The 14,878-nt window shown below is 39.2% G+C and overlaps 1 protein-coding gene across 2 annotated transcripts in view; it reads left to right on the top strand.

Moving 5' to 3' along the window:
- The window catches only part of FNDC3A (fibronectin type III domain containing 3A), a 104,605-nt gene that overhangs the window by 10,990 nt on the left and 78,737 nt on the right, over nt 1-14,878 (top strand). Inside the window, exons 1-2 of one of the 2 annotated variants that reach the window (XM_038761634.1) lie at nt 9,913-9,931; nt 10,702-10,838. In XM_038761634.1, the coding sequence (XP_038617562.1) occupies nt 10,740-10,838 (99 nt within the window). In that variant the 5' untranslated portion in view covers nt 9,913-9,931; nt 10,702-10,739. Of the gene's footprint in view, nt 1-9,912; nt 9,932-10,701; nt 10,839-14,878 lie in introns of those variants that run through there. The other variant, XM_038761633.1, reaches the window with a different exon arrangement.

Here is a 14,878-nt window from a genome sequence, read left to right as displayed (position 1 = left end):
CCACAATTCTTGTTCTTATTGGGTTAGGTTTGTTTCAGCCTTGGGTGTGACTAGGCAGGGGGTTGGTTGTGTGGAGAGAGGAAGATTAGGGGCCTGGCTGAAATGTCTAACACTGATGCTAATGGGTGCCACATTTTTCTTTTTTCTTTGTTGCTGTTGATTAGGATCTTTCTAGCAGTGTCCACCTTAGGTGATTTCAATAAGCACTTATTAAGAGCTTGTGACTTACTGTTGATCCATGTAGTGGCATATTTAAAATTTCAGGCACTGAAAAATGCTATCAGTGACTTCTTTGCCCAAATTTCAGGTACAAGACCCCCTTTTTATGGTATTTAAGTGCTTAATATGTGCAAGGCTATTCAAGCTAATCAGGCTGGCCACAGCCGGTGTCCCACTTAGTGCTCACAGTCTTAATCTCCATTTTTCAGATGAGGTAACTGAGGTCTGGAAAAGTTAAGTGCGTGCCCAGTGTCACATAGCAGACAAGTGGGAAGCCGGGATTGGAACCCAAATCCTTCTGCGTTCTAACTTCTTTTCACTGTGAACGAAGTGAGAGCTCAGCTATGCTGGAGGACTTTGTTGCTCCATCTAGATTACCTGAGGTCACAAACAGGAGGTGGAGGCTCCCTCTTTAATCTCCAAACCCCACTCTTGGAAGAGACCTTGGTTCATCACTGGCAGCAGTGACCTGAGGTGACCTAGAAACAGGGAACACCTGGCAGGCTGAGACTAAGGAAATGGGAAGAGAGAGAAATATACAAGGAAAAAAAGAGGACGGGACAAACTTATTTAGGGGCCAAGTTTTTCAGAGCCTTTGAAGGTAAGAACAAAGAACTTAAAATTTAAGGGCAGTGGAGTCTTCTTTGACAGTCAACCCAGTGGTAGCCTATTCTCATTACCTGTTACCATGGAGGGCAGAGTTCCATCTCTGAAATGTACAAACTCTAAAACCCTTCATTTTAGCTAATAGTTTGAACCTCCTTGACCAGTGTGTTTACCGGAGCTGTAAATATGTTGCAGATAGCAAGATCAAGTTGCTCCTCTCTTTTTGGCTCAGCACATTTAGGTACTGGTTCTAATGCTGAGAGAAATGGCATATATGGGTAAAAGAGGAAGTAGAGGGGCAGGAATAGCAACAAATCTGGATAATTAGTTCCTGGATAATTTAGTTGACTAGCACATAGAACAAAACTTAAACCTGCTCTCTAAAATGATGTCATGGAAGTACCATTTCCCTTTTTTACACTTGAATTGTTTAAGCAGTGGACTTTTCTTTGCACGCGCATATAGAAATGTAATGCATTTTATTCCGTATCCATTATACTCAACTGGATAGCTCACTTTCCCCGTAGGTATATAAAAGTAGATATTTCATGTAGGGAGACTGGAGTTCCGAGTACAGGTATTTTAATAGATCATCAAATAAGCCATAGTTTAGCCAATAGCGTCAAATAACCTCTTCCACCAAATCTTTTATCAGCGCTGTTAATAAGAAGCAGAGCCAACTACTGTGAATTTCATTTTTTTAAAAATTTCCCACTTTAGTTGCTAATGGGCAGTGAAGGAAGAAATGGAAAATTAAAGGGCTAAACTGGTTAATCAAACTTGATATAATGAACTTGTTACTCTTTGTTGTCCCAAGGATAGCATTTTGTATCTTTATGGAAATTGAAAATGGTGATTATTTTCCAAAACCTGACATCTACATTTAGCTTTCTTGTGCAAGAAGAATAACTCTGATCCATTACCAACTTTATTTTTGATTACAGAAATGCCGGCTCTATATTGAACATTTTTGGTCCTCTAATAGAAATTGTAAAATGTTCATGTGACACTTCTGCTTCCTAAGACATAAAGTCTATGAAAGCATTTTTCTGAGGCTTCTCTGGAAAATGTCCCTCTAATCAGTTCTTCCCTGGAGCTCCCCACTATAAATGGTTATTTTTTTCTCATCTGTTTAACTTGAGTCCAAAGGGAGACCAAAATGAGAGAGATTGTTTTTGATTACCAGACTCCCTTTATAATATGATAGAAAATGCCAGAGAGCATGTTTTTGAAAATAGTGTTAACCTGAATGAAAAATTAGTCAAAGTCAAGGTTCTGGAAGAATAATCTGTTTCCCTTGAAACTAGAATGTTTAGACTGATCAGAAGCAAGGCCAAAAGGAGGTACGTTTTGGAATCGAGTTCCCTAAACAACCCTTGGGAGAGAACACTATATCAGAGCAAGGCCAGGGAAAAAGTATGTTTTTAGACCATCTTTCTAAATAACCCTTGAAGAGAACATTTTATCAGAAAATGGGAAATGAGGGCAAAGGTGAGCAGTGGAAAGGTACCAAGAGAATATATTGATGACCTCGCCACTTCAGATAATATAAAAACTGTGATAATTTTGGGGTAGAAGCAAGATAGATGAGCAATATTGGAGATGACCAGTTACTCTTGGCAGAGTGCATTCTTCTTTTTGACTTACTTTGCTTTTTGTCTGTCACATTGTATCTACCTGATGAAGGATCAGTAGACTTAGCTATTTTGCCACTATGGAATCTTGAAAGAAATCAGCTTGTTCTTTTATTCAGTTTTAGGTGGTGGTAATTTCATGAGCAGAGAGGAGACGGATGCAGTAGTTAAACTGGGATGGGATATGTGCTTGGATCAACAATGTAGTAGTTTGGGGAGGAAAGAGTGGATTCTAGCAATGTTATGAAGGTTTCAATCTAAATCTGGTAGAAAAATTGCTTTAAATTTAAAAAATCCAACCTCTCTGAAAGAATGTTCAGTTTTGGGCCATCCTCTTGTGTTTTATGTTACTCTGGGAACATATTGGCTATGAAAAAAACATTAAGTAGTAATTTAATGTGCTAGTCTAGTGTATAAAAATATAAATGTACCCCATGATGCACTAAGATGTGTTCCTTGCAGACATGTCTGTATTATGAACTGTCATGGGCTCTGTTTTTGCATGAATTTAACATGCAGTTTATTAGGTATCATTCCATAACTGGCCCTGACTTGATGACTGAGCCCTATAGGAAAGTAAAAATGACACTATAGAGCCCTTCATGTTGCCCCTTTCTTTGTTCCTATAGGCTTTCTTTTTCCCTGGACCCCCAACTTGGCTCTTCGTCCCCTGTTTCTTCACCCCATGCTCCAGTACAGCAAAATAGAACAAGCATGATATTTTTGTTCTGCCATTTGTAACAGGTTACAATTAGCCTAGAATGAAGGCTTAAGGAGCAGCAGCATAGCCTAGTGTAAAGAACCCTATCTTGGGAGTCAGAGGACCTGGGTTCTAGTCCCGACTCTGCCAACTGCCTGTTGTGTGACATTGGGCAAGTCACTTAAGGTTTCTGTGCCTGTATCTTCAGCTCTAAAGTGGGTTAGAGTTACTTAGACTGAGCTCCAAATGGGGCAGGGACTGCCCAATCAATCAATCAGTCATATTTATTGAGCGCTTACTGTGTGCACAGCACTGTACTAAGCGCTTGGGAAGTACAAGTTGGCAACATATAGAGACAGTCCCTACCCAACAGTGGGCTCACAGTCTATAAAACCAATCTGATTAGCTTGTATTTACCCAAGCATTTAGAAAAGTCCTTGATGCATAGTAAACACTTAACAAATACAGTAATAATAAGAAGAAGAGTGACATCCAAAACAATTACAATAGATGTTATTAGTGATTAATTTTGTAGTTGAAACCTTGGATACATTTCCATCTAAGCCCTCCTAAATGTTTGTAATCTCATGTGTGATTCCCATCCTTTTCCCTTTCCAGATTTTAAATATAAATGCATTTGGTTGCTTACCCCAGTACACCCCTCAACTTGATGCTTTGATTACTATTTTTCCAGTGGATAACAGCCTATTAGTTCTGAGTGTAATCTACTTTATATGTAAATATATATAGTCCTTGGACAGAGCATATGCTGGAAGTTTACTTATTTTATATCTAAATATATGTAGTCCTTGGACAGCGCATATACTGGAAGACTAAGCACAGGAAAGGGGAGGCATGCATAAAGAAAAGAGTGAAAGCAAATGGATGCAAGAGGGAAAGGGCTTGGGGAAAGGGCAGAGTGATTTTTTTTTTTTTCCCCTCACACTCCCAGCTACACCTGTGTTCTAATCCCTGCTCCCCCACTTGCAAGTTGTATGACCTTGTGTAAGTCACTTAACTTCTCTGCCCCAGTTCCATCGTGTGTAAAATGGTGATTAAATCTTATTTTCTCCAGTCTAGACTCTAAGCCATATGTGCAACAGGGACTGTGCCCAAACTGATTAGCGTATATCTACCCCAGCACTTAGAACAGTGCTTGGCATGTAAGCACTTAAATATCATAATTATAATTGTTATTCTTCACATTTCCTGAACAGTTGAGTTAAGGACCTTATTTCAACTCCTTCATGCTGTTGGCATCCACCATATTTCTCACAACTTTGTCAGGATCCTTCTTGCACAAAGCAAATTAATCAATCATTGGTATTTATTCCAGCGCTTAGAACAGTACCCCAGCGCTTATGCCTGACACATAGTAAGTACTTAACAAATACCATCATTATTAAGTGCTTATTGTGAACAGAGCTTGGGAGAATATAATACAACAGGGTGGGTAAACACACTCCCTGCCCATGATGAGCTTACAGTCTAGATTATCTTCTAAGATCTTAGGTTCTAAAAAAGAAAAAAACCCAATATGGACAAAACTATGGAGAAGTTCATTATTACTAATGCTGAGCAAAGCACTATACTAATTGCTACAGTGATGACATGAAACTCAAGACAGTCCAGGGACTGTCCAAAGAGGACGCTGAGTGGACAAGGCAAACACATAGAACAGTGAGAACATTATAAAAATAACAACAAACAGTTCAAAATTCAACAATTCAAAATTACCAATAGTGAAATGTACAACTTTTTGAAAATACCCAAACACTGTGTCAATTTAAAATGAGTTGAAGTGTTCATGTTTTTATGAGTCCTTTTAAAGATTTAAGAGAAAGGAAAAGAGAGAATAGCACTTCTCTGCCAGTAAGAGTTTCATTTATTTTATTTTTAGTGGACAGTAGAATAATTGGTGTGCAGAGGTGGGGTCAGATGGTCTCTCAGAGTGGAGTTTGAAATAAGGAAAGAGGAATAGGAATAAGGCTCATTTGAGTAGAATGGCATGGGAGGACGGGACTGTAGGTTACACAGGTTAATCTAGGGATTCGTGGTGAACAGTAAGAAGTTTGAATTTGATATATTGTGAGCGCAGAGACTGTGCATTTTGTAAAATTTGCAGCACACAAAACATGAGGAACAGTAGAAATCTTTCAGTGGAGAACTATGCTTTCAAAGACAGTGACACCATACTCTGGAGTGATCCAGTGGGGATCTAAAGAATATGTTCCCTCTACATGGGAGGGGTTCTGATGATGAAAATGATAAGTAGAAGCCAACAGCATAAATGCCCCTTCCAGGCCTAGCAGTGTGGTCCGCAGAGCAAACTTGGTGCCGTTGCAAATGAGCTAGGTGGTTGTCATCTGCAGCAGCAGCCCCGGCACTATCTTCCTGTGGTGAGCCTGTGTGTTTGAGGCTCTGGGTAGGGTGCCGAGGCTGTTTTGGGGTGGGGATGGTGGAGAGTAGGCCCTCACTCCTCCCTCCAGCTGCAGTTCTTTTGGCTGGCATTTCATGGCCTTTTGGTCCATTCGGTTGTATTGAACGCCTACTGTGTGCAGAGCACTGTATTAAGCTCTTGGGAGAGTACAATATAACAAACAGACATATTGTCTGCCCACAACAAACTTAGAGTCTTAGAGCCTAGGGACCTGTAGGATTCCCTTATCCTCACCGGCCTGTAATGAGACAAAGCTGCTCACACAATTGTAATAGTTTTAAGAACTTTTCTTCAGCCACACATGACTCGTGCAACACCCTGTTTTCACATAACAGCCAGCCATTCAAAAGTGTCTTAACATCCTCCACTGCCTCCCCTCTTCCCTGTTGTGGTAAGAGTCAGTTTTTCTTTCACTCCTCTAGTTTGTAAGCTCCTTGAGGGCAGGGATCATGTCTACCAATTCTATTGTTCATCAATCAATGGTATTTATTGAGCACCTACTATTGTATTGTACTCTCCCAAGCCCTTGCTTAGCCCACAATAGGTGCTCAACAAATATCATTAATTATTTGAGCGAGAAAGGCTTTTTCTGAGTGTTATTCATTGTCTGTAGAGAATAGAAGAAAATAGCTTTGCTCTGTCATGGTAAGAATTGATAAGCAGCCTAGCCTATGGGAAGCAGTGTGATCTATTGGAAAGAGCACAGGCCTAAGAGTCAGAGGACCTGGATTCTAGTCCCAGTCTGCCACTTAGTTGCTGTGTGACCTTGAGCAAGTCACTAAACTTCTCTGTGCCTCAGTTCCCTCATCTCCATAATGGGGATTCAATACCAGTTCTCCCTGCTGCTTATACTGTGAGCCCCATGTGGGTCCTGATTACCTTGTATTTCCCCCAGAGTTTAGTAACAGTGCTTGGCACATAATAAGAGCTTAACTATTATTAGTAGTATTGTCAGTCCATGCTGCTTCTCCATGATCTCTCATACTTAGCTATTTGTTGTTTATGTTGATTTCTGCATTGCCTTTGGATTTGTATCCTTTAAGCACTTAATTTTCACCCTACCCTCATCCCCACAGCACTTATGAACAGATCCATAATTTATTTTAATGTGTGCCTCCACCTCTAGACTGTAAGCTCCTTTTGGGCAGGGAACGTGTGTGTCAACTGCTATATTGTACTCTCCCAAGAGCTTACAGTACTGTACTCTCCAAACCGTAAGCATGAAATAAATACTGCTGATTGACAGATTGACAATTGACCCTTCTTGCGTATTCACTTTCCTTGTAGTCATGCCAATAATGTAAGGCAAAATTGACTTACAAATTGCATTATATAGATACCTGCTTTCCTGGACCTCCTTGAAGTACACATTAGACCTTAACTATATTTGGATAGAAATGTTAATGAACCCCCTGAAATCTCACATGATGCCCTTTCTAGATAGGAGCAGAAGGATCTGTACTTTGGTGTGGGCGTGGGAGAGCAAAGAGATATGTTTTAAGAGGAACAGGTAGACCCAGACCCAGTCATGCCCCCCACATTCACACCCCTCCCTTCCTGAAACTCAAAAATAAAAAAGATCTCTCGGCGTGGAGATTCAGCAGCACCAGGGGTAGACTAGTAGCCATTCTAGGGAGCCCAGACAGCTTGTGCTGGTGGCAGCAGCACCTGGTTGGAGCTTTCCTTAATTTCTCCTGTTACTACTGCTGCCGTTCCGTTCGGTGCTGTACCCTGTGCCTAGAATCCCCTAACTTGAATGGAGTCCCTAAAAGCTGACAAGGTCTGGACAGCTGACTGCATCTTTTCCTGCAGTGGCTGCCTAACTCCATGCCTATTCTGTTAAATATTTGAATTTTAAGGGTTCTTTTCTATTCATGTGTCCTTGCACCTGAGTGAGAGTGTCAGAGTGAATGGGAAGGGAAAAGTGTATGTAGCAGTGGCACTTTCCTACTGACCAGGAGGAGAGAATGCGAGAATTTAATTGAACCTCCCCCAAGGCCTGTTTTTTTTCCTCTTCTGGGAGGCAGTACTGCAGCAAGTGGGAAGGGATTGGGTTTGGGGAAAGGAATGCCAAACTTCTGTGTTCCCTCTTCACTTCCAGCCCATCTAACTGTTTGGATCGTCTCCAGGTGGATCAGAGCTCTTTAAGATGATGAGCCTTTCTGATTTTATTTATTATGTCCATCATGGGAGAGCAGTTATTTGGGCTTAATGGGTTTTAATAAGCTATAATTATAGCACACAAAATACATGTTGGTTCCAATAGATTTTAGTTCTGGGTTATTTTATCAGGTGAACAGTAGCAGGCCTGGCAAAGGGCTTGAAATATTGAAATAAAAACACTAAAGATCACAGGAGGACTAAAGGAGGGAGGTATAGCTGGGGCGGGCGGATTTATACGTTCTTTTGGACTTTTTTAAGCCCAAAATTGCAGGTATTTGCAAAATGTGACACAGAGAATCTCTTTTAGGTAGGTGTAACTCTTAGTGTGCTCACAATTAGCTATTGCTGTCATTGTTGGGACATTTACTTCATAAAGAAGCTTTTGTCATTGCCACACAAATTTAGATTGCTTATACATGTGCCAATAAACTTGATAAGGCTATTCGCGTGTGTAGTGATAGTAATATCATATAGTGATAGTACACACAAATACATACATATATTTAGTCTGACTTGACATAGTGGACTTGGTAGAATCAGTAGACTTGATGTGGTCCCTTGGGGTTATATTTTGCCCTGCTCTGATAAACATAATGGTGACATTACAGTAAAGTAGAGAAGGTAAGCCCATGGAGGGCATAGGTTCTGTTTACCAACTCTATTGTAATGTTTAGTGCAGTGCTCTGCACAAGATAAGTACTCAAGGAATACCATTGTTCTATTGATGCTCACTTGAGATATTTGAGAATTAACTACTTGAACTTAGGTTAAAGATGACAATATGTAACAAAACCCCCTTAAAGTTTGAGGAATACTTACCTTTCAAAACTGGTTCAATGCTAATCTTCGAAATTCCCCATCGCTGTGATATGGAGGGAATTGTTTTTTCAGTGGCATCGTTTTTATTCCAGTGCGTTACAGACAGGGTAATGTGCTACTATGATTTAGCCAGGACAGCTACAGATTTGGGAAGTGACTCAGCCAATTGCTAAGAATGTTAGGAAATAGTTCAGAATAAAAAACTGGATCTGTTTGCTCCCCCTTCCCAGCTACTCAGGGAGATTCCTCCAACCTCTTCCCTCCAACCAGTGGTTCTTGTTTCAGCAAGTTGGGGTTTTTTGTCTTCACTCATCACTTTCTTCGGAGAGTCCCACCTCACCTCCAGGAATTTCCCACTTGCTCCTTTGAGCCCTCTGGGCGATTCCCGTCCGCTTGTTTGCTGGCCCAGTCTTGGGCTGGAATTTTTCCCCCTATCTCCCTTTTCCCCTACCTCTTCCTTTCACTCTGTTGTCCTCTTCAAAGTGGCTTACCATTTACCTAACCTCCCCAAAGTAAAATATTAAGTTAATTTGTTTGTTCAAAGTTTACATCATTAAGTTGACTGGGTAACATATAAGAAGAAAAAACTTCCAAATTAAATTATTCCAAATGAAAATATTAATTTTTTAAAGTGATTTGAATTGAGTACAAATAACTCCCGTTAATCCCTCCAGTAAACTCATTCCCTCTCTTTTAATTGAGCATTCTAATATAAAATGGCTAGGCAAAAATTTTCCATGCACATTATGCAATAGTAATTCATGTTTCAGACATTGTATGTCACGCTTCAGTTCAGAGTGAATTTTAATGGCTATTTTAAGAAAGGACTTGTAATAGAAGTTCCCATATTTAAAGTGTTTTAATATTTTCTGTTAATCACCAATTATTTTTTTCCCATTTTTAGTTATGTGTCTGGGTGTTATATTACCATATTCTGGGTTAATATACTTGGACTTCACCCAGAAGTTGTATATGGTAATAGTAATAATATTGTTAAAAGGGATGTTCACGTTCCCTTAACAATTAAAATATATAGGTACTTAAATGTAGCACTCCAAGAGAAAAATGAGTTATATCGTAATTATAAAATCTCTGTCTGATTTTAGGCTTAGATTGTTTTATCCTTTGTGTATTTTAACAGAAGGATGGAGTTCAGGTAAAATTACCTTGTGCTTTTATAAGAGAAGATTTTATAATAAATGAATAGGCATGAATTCACTTTCTTGCAAGGAGAAAACATGGCACACACTGCTGAATAAAGCCATGGATGAATGAAACAGGCATTTTAAAAAATTATTATTTGCACTTTGATCTATAAAGAAAGAGAAATACACTTCCCACACAGATTGGGTAAAATTTTATGAATTAGCTTATTTTGACATTTAATTTGGCTGACATCCTAGTTTTTGATGGGATAATACGCTAATTTAAAACCTTAAATATAAATTATTCTGTTAAATGATAATTTGCAGCTTTCTGGGGTGTCAAAGACTTTTGAATATTTCCATGATTTCATAACTTGATAAGCTTCATTCTAGATAAGTGCTAGAAAAGAAAAAAAATGACCAGGGTATTGAAACAGTCAGTAACAGATGAATTCAGAACCTTTTTCCAGGCCTGTGGTCTGGTAGCTTTGCCATTTTGTTTTATGTGAGCTGACTCACTGAGGAGCCATGATTCAGCCACACAGTCACAGTGTGTACTCTCAAGAGACTAGGTGGCGAGGTGGGTATGAGCTTTTGTAATTAAATCACTTTGTTGCACTGTTGAAAAATGTCTAGATTAATTTGTTTCTTTAAGGCTTTAAAATGGAGGTGGAACAGAAGAGTATTTAGCCATGCTAAATTTAGTGCATGCTTGCTTAAATGCTTAAATATATATCTTCGTCTTCACTTTAACTGTTTTTCCTTAAGGGCTAGCTTATTAATGTTGCTTTGGGAATTTAAAACTGTATTCCCTTGATTTAAGACAGTGGTATGTTAACCAAGAAATGTATGGGGGAAATAATTCCGAGAGTCATACTAAATGGGATGCTGAGTGTTAACAGGGTATTTGAATAGAATTTTAACAATGTCTTTCAGATGTCTACAAAGTAACTTCAGTTTTCATTTTCTTTTCAGAGTTGTGGGTGATCCTGTATGTTAATGTTTTATCAATAATGGCAGAGCATCCACCATTACTGGATACAACTCAGATTATAAGTAATGACATTCCTCTTTTACCTGCCCCTATTGTGAGTGGGGATGGAGCACAACAGGTAAGGAAATCTTACTGTCCACTTTGTTTTGCTTCCTTTTCACATCTCACTCTGAAGAGGAGAGACACATTTGAATGGACTGAAATGTCCTCATCTTCTTAGATTAAGGATTATATGAACTACTACATACCACCTTTAATTCGTACATATGTATGCACTAAAAGAATTGAGCGTATAATTATTTGTTTTACATGTGTTGGGGTTCAATTGCCCGTGAATGGTTCTTGTTTTATGTTAGTCTAACTTAGTGCTCTAAATACTTCCAGAAAAGTGTTTTCAGTGCTTTTTAGTGTTTAAGTGCACAAATAATATGAGCACTTCCATTGAGTAAATTTACAATTTAAGTCTAATTTTTCTCAAATACTCAAGGTAAGGGATAATCTGTGAATATTGTTGAGTGTATTTGAATTGTTTTGGGACATAGGAGACAAATATTTAAGAACATTTGTACCCTATGTTATATTCACAATTGGGCATTTGATTACAAGGTGCAAATATGAATTATAAGGTTCTGAGTAAAATAAATCAGGTCAAGTTCAGTCAAGTTCTGTGCGTATTGGCAATTTTTCTGAAAATCACAAAACCGTAGTATTTGGAAGGGTAGTTTAGATCCTGTTGTTTAATTGGATAGCATCTAAATAATAATTGTGGTATTTGAGCGCTTACAGTGTGTCAAGCACGGTACAAAGCACTGGGGTAGATACAAGATGTTAAGGGCCCCCGTGGAGCTCACAGTCTAAATAGGAGGGAGAACAGGTATTGAATCCCCAATTTGCAGGTAAGGGAACTGAGGCACAGAGAAGTTGAACTAACTTGTCCAATGTCCCACAACAGGTAAGTGGCGGCACCACGATTAGAAACCTTCCAGACTCCTGATCTTTCCACTAGGCCATGCTCCTTATTTTTCTCATTTAAACTAACCAAGATAAGCCATTACTTATTCTATTCTGTATCTTTTGGATAAGATAAGAATAAGAAGTCTTCTTTGCCTTGACTTTTAGAACCATTCTATTGAGAAGACCTTATGTCTATTACTCATTAAAAATTGTTAACCCTATTAGGAAAGTTGATGAGGTAGTCATTCCAGTCATAGATTACTGGCAAGCTGGGGCTAGTGGTCCAGTAGTCTTCTGGAAACAAATTTTGTATATGTGTGTTGGAGCGGGGGAGGTGAAGGGAATCATCAGGCTTCCCCCTCCTACCCATTAATTCCAGTGAAGAGAAATGCTCCCACCAAAGGAGCAGAGATGGTGATTCTCCTTCAGCCAAATTCATCAGTAGGCAGGAGGGTAATTAGAGTTGTTAGTAAGGTGCCAAAAGAGAAAAAGTATTTCTCCTCACTTTCCCATTTCCTTCACTTTGGACCCTGATCCTCCCTAACCACTTCAGTCCCTTTAGCCTAGCCATGGCTAAATACCCAATCAAGATCCAATTCCCAGTTGCACTTATGTATTCCTTTCATACTCTGTTAATTCCACATCCCTCCAATTTATTTTAGTGTCTGTCTCCCCCAACTAGATAGAAACCTTCTTGAGGGGTAGTGTCTACTAACTCTGTCCACTCCCAAGTGCTTTGTGCTTTGCATAGAGAAATAATTTAAGTACTTTCGATGGATTAATGTGCTTCTGTTTTCCAAATGGTAGGTTTTGGAGCAGATATTACTGTTCTGGTATCCAATCTGATTTCATTACTCTCTGGCCACCGCTTGAATTTTACTTCCAATGGGATTGCTATACAAGAATCTTCTTAATAGGATTTCATTTTATAAACTCAAGTTTGCAAAGTATTGGTGAAACCTTAATATAACAGTAGGGAGGGTTATGGTGAAAACTCATGATGAGAAGAAACAAAGGGCCTACTGTAATATGGTTTAGTTTACCAGTCAAACCAAATTACCACTGTCAGATGTCCTCTACTATTGCCTGTGTTTGGCTATTCTGTTTGCTTTCCTTTGTTTGATGTCTTCTTTCAATACCTCTCTCCTCCCCCTGCTGTGTTTGCTAATTATACAAAGGATTAAAGGGGTAGCCCAAGTGTATCTGAGTCTCTAATAAAAGGGTCTGTAATTATCTTCGGCTATAACAAGCATTTATTATAATAAGGGTTTATTTAAAAAATATTGTTCTCTTCATGCCAGGGTGTCACCTGAAGTTCTAAATACCCAGTAAAAAAGTAGGTTATTAGTAAGAACTAAAATGAAATAGTGTTATTAATTAGGAAGCCTCTATTTTTTCCCCAAGCATTGTATACTTATTTTTTTGCTGATTGTGAGTTCATTTCTCCAAAAAGGCACAATAGTAGACTTATGAAAGTCAAATAATTCAGGTTTGTGGAGAAAGGAGAGGTTAAGTTCCCACACCAATGGGAGTTATGCCAGTAACAAGATCCAAAACAAATTTTGATTTAGGGCTGCCTGGGGGAACTGGCTCGGATTGTACTTATGTGCTAGAGACTAGCCATGTTTTTTGGATCAGTATTATATAGAAAAAGTAATTTGATGACAGGCCAGCGCCAAGTTAAAACCTGCAGCTTTAGAAGACTAGTGTTTCTGCAGATCGGAATTGTGAGCTCTGCTGCAAATTGAGTTGATATTCAAAGTGGGCCAAGTAAAAGTACAACAACGAATGAAAAGCCAGCACATGATGACTGTACAGGTGAATCATGAGATGTAAAACATGTTTAGGAACATGAGTAAAAGGAGGGGAAAGCCAAGGCTAAAGAAATTAAAGACTGTGGACCTAAATCAAATAAGGACCTTCAGTGCGTTGCCAAAGGGTCTGTGGGCACACCACTACTCAGATACAGCCACAGCACCTCTGAAGAATGAAAATGGATTCGTCCACATCACAAAGAGAAGAAGAATACTTTGGTAAACGCCAGTAACAAATAACCATTTTTTGTGTGATTTTTTTAAGGTTTTTGGATTATTGACTGATTTTCATCCTGTTATGCTTTGTCCTCCGTTACTACGAATAACCGATAGCTGTAGTATTTTGTTTATGATGCTATACCAGACAGCATCCTGAAAATTCAAGCCACAAAAATGAACTTCCACAGTGGAAACAAATTGAAAATGTGTCTAGCTCATTGGTGAAAAGTCTGTTATGGTTCATATAACCAATACTTCTACATAAACAGGTTGCTACATTCTGCATTAGGTTAAGCTTCTGAGTACCTAAAATGTAGTCAGTCAATAGCATTAATTGAACGCTTACTGTGTACAGAGCACTGTGTTAAGCACTTGGGAGAATAATAATAATGATGGAGGTATTAAGCACTTACTATGTGCAAAGCACTGTTCTAAGCGCTGGGGAGGTTACAAGGTGATCAGGTTGTCCCACGGGGGGCTCACAGTCTTCATCCCCATTTTACAGATGATGTAACTGAGGCCCAGAGAAGCAAAGTGACTTGCCCAGAGTCACACAGCTGACCAGTGGCGGAGCCGGGATTTTAACCCATGACCTCTGACTCCAAAGGCCAGGCTCTTTCCACTGAGCCACGCTGCTTCTCCAGAGTACAACATAACAGAGTTGGTAGACACTTTCCCTGCTCACTATGACTTTACAGTTTAGAGGGAAACTGTAGACTGTAATTTCTAGTCTGTAATCTACAATGTAGCCATAATCAGTGGTCAAAAATGGTTGGTCTCTGTTAGAAAGCGGAAACAAATGAAGTCAACTAGAAAAGAGACTTGGCCCCTGGTTGTCATCAAAGATTTTATGACTAGTTGACCGCCTAGAATATGAACTTCATAGGTAGATCACAACTTTTTCTCATTAAAAAGCAACAGTTACCACTCCCCATACTTTCTTGATGTTTTTCCTTCCCTCCTAAATACATCAAGCAACCAGTATAATTATTTTCCATGTTTACTTTTGGAGAACCAAATTGTCCAGTGCCTATTGTTAGTAATATATAATATTAGCACAGTCACCGAAATAGCAGACAACCAATTCACCAGAAATCCCTAAGATTTAGACCCAGGCAAATAAAGCACTAGGCAGACCGGGTGGCGGTGGGGGGTGTCATATGAAGAGATG

Source organism: Tachyglossus aculeatus, chromosome 20 (genome assembly GCF_015852505.1).
Source record: "Tachyglossus aculeatus isolate mTacAcu1 chromosome 20, mTacAcu1.pri, whole genome shotgun sequence".
Taxonomy (NCBI): domain Eukaryota; kingdom Metazoa; phylum Chordata; class Mammalia; order Monotremata; family Tachyglossidae; genus Tachyglossus; species Tachyglossus aculeatus.
The sequence above is the reverse complement of the archived record's forward strand: the minus strand, read 5'-3'. Positions and strand labels throughout refer to the sequence as shown.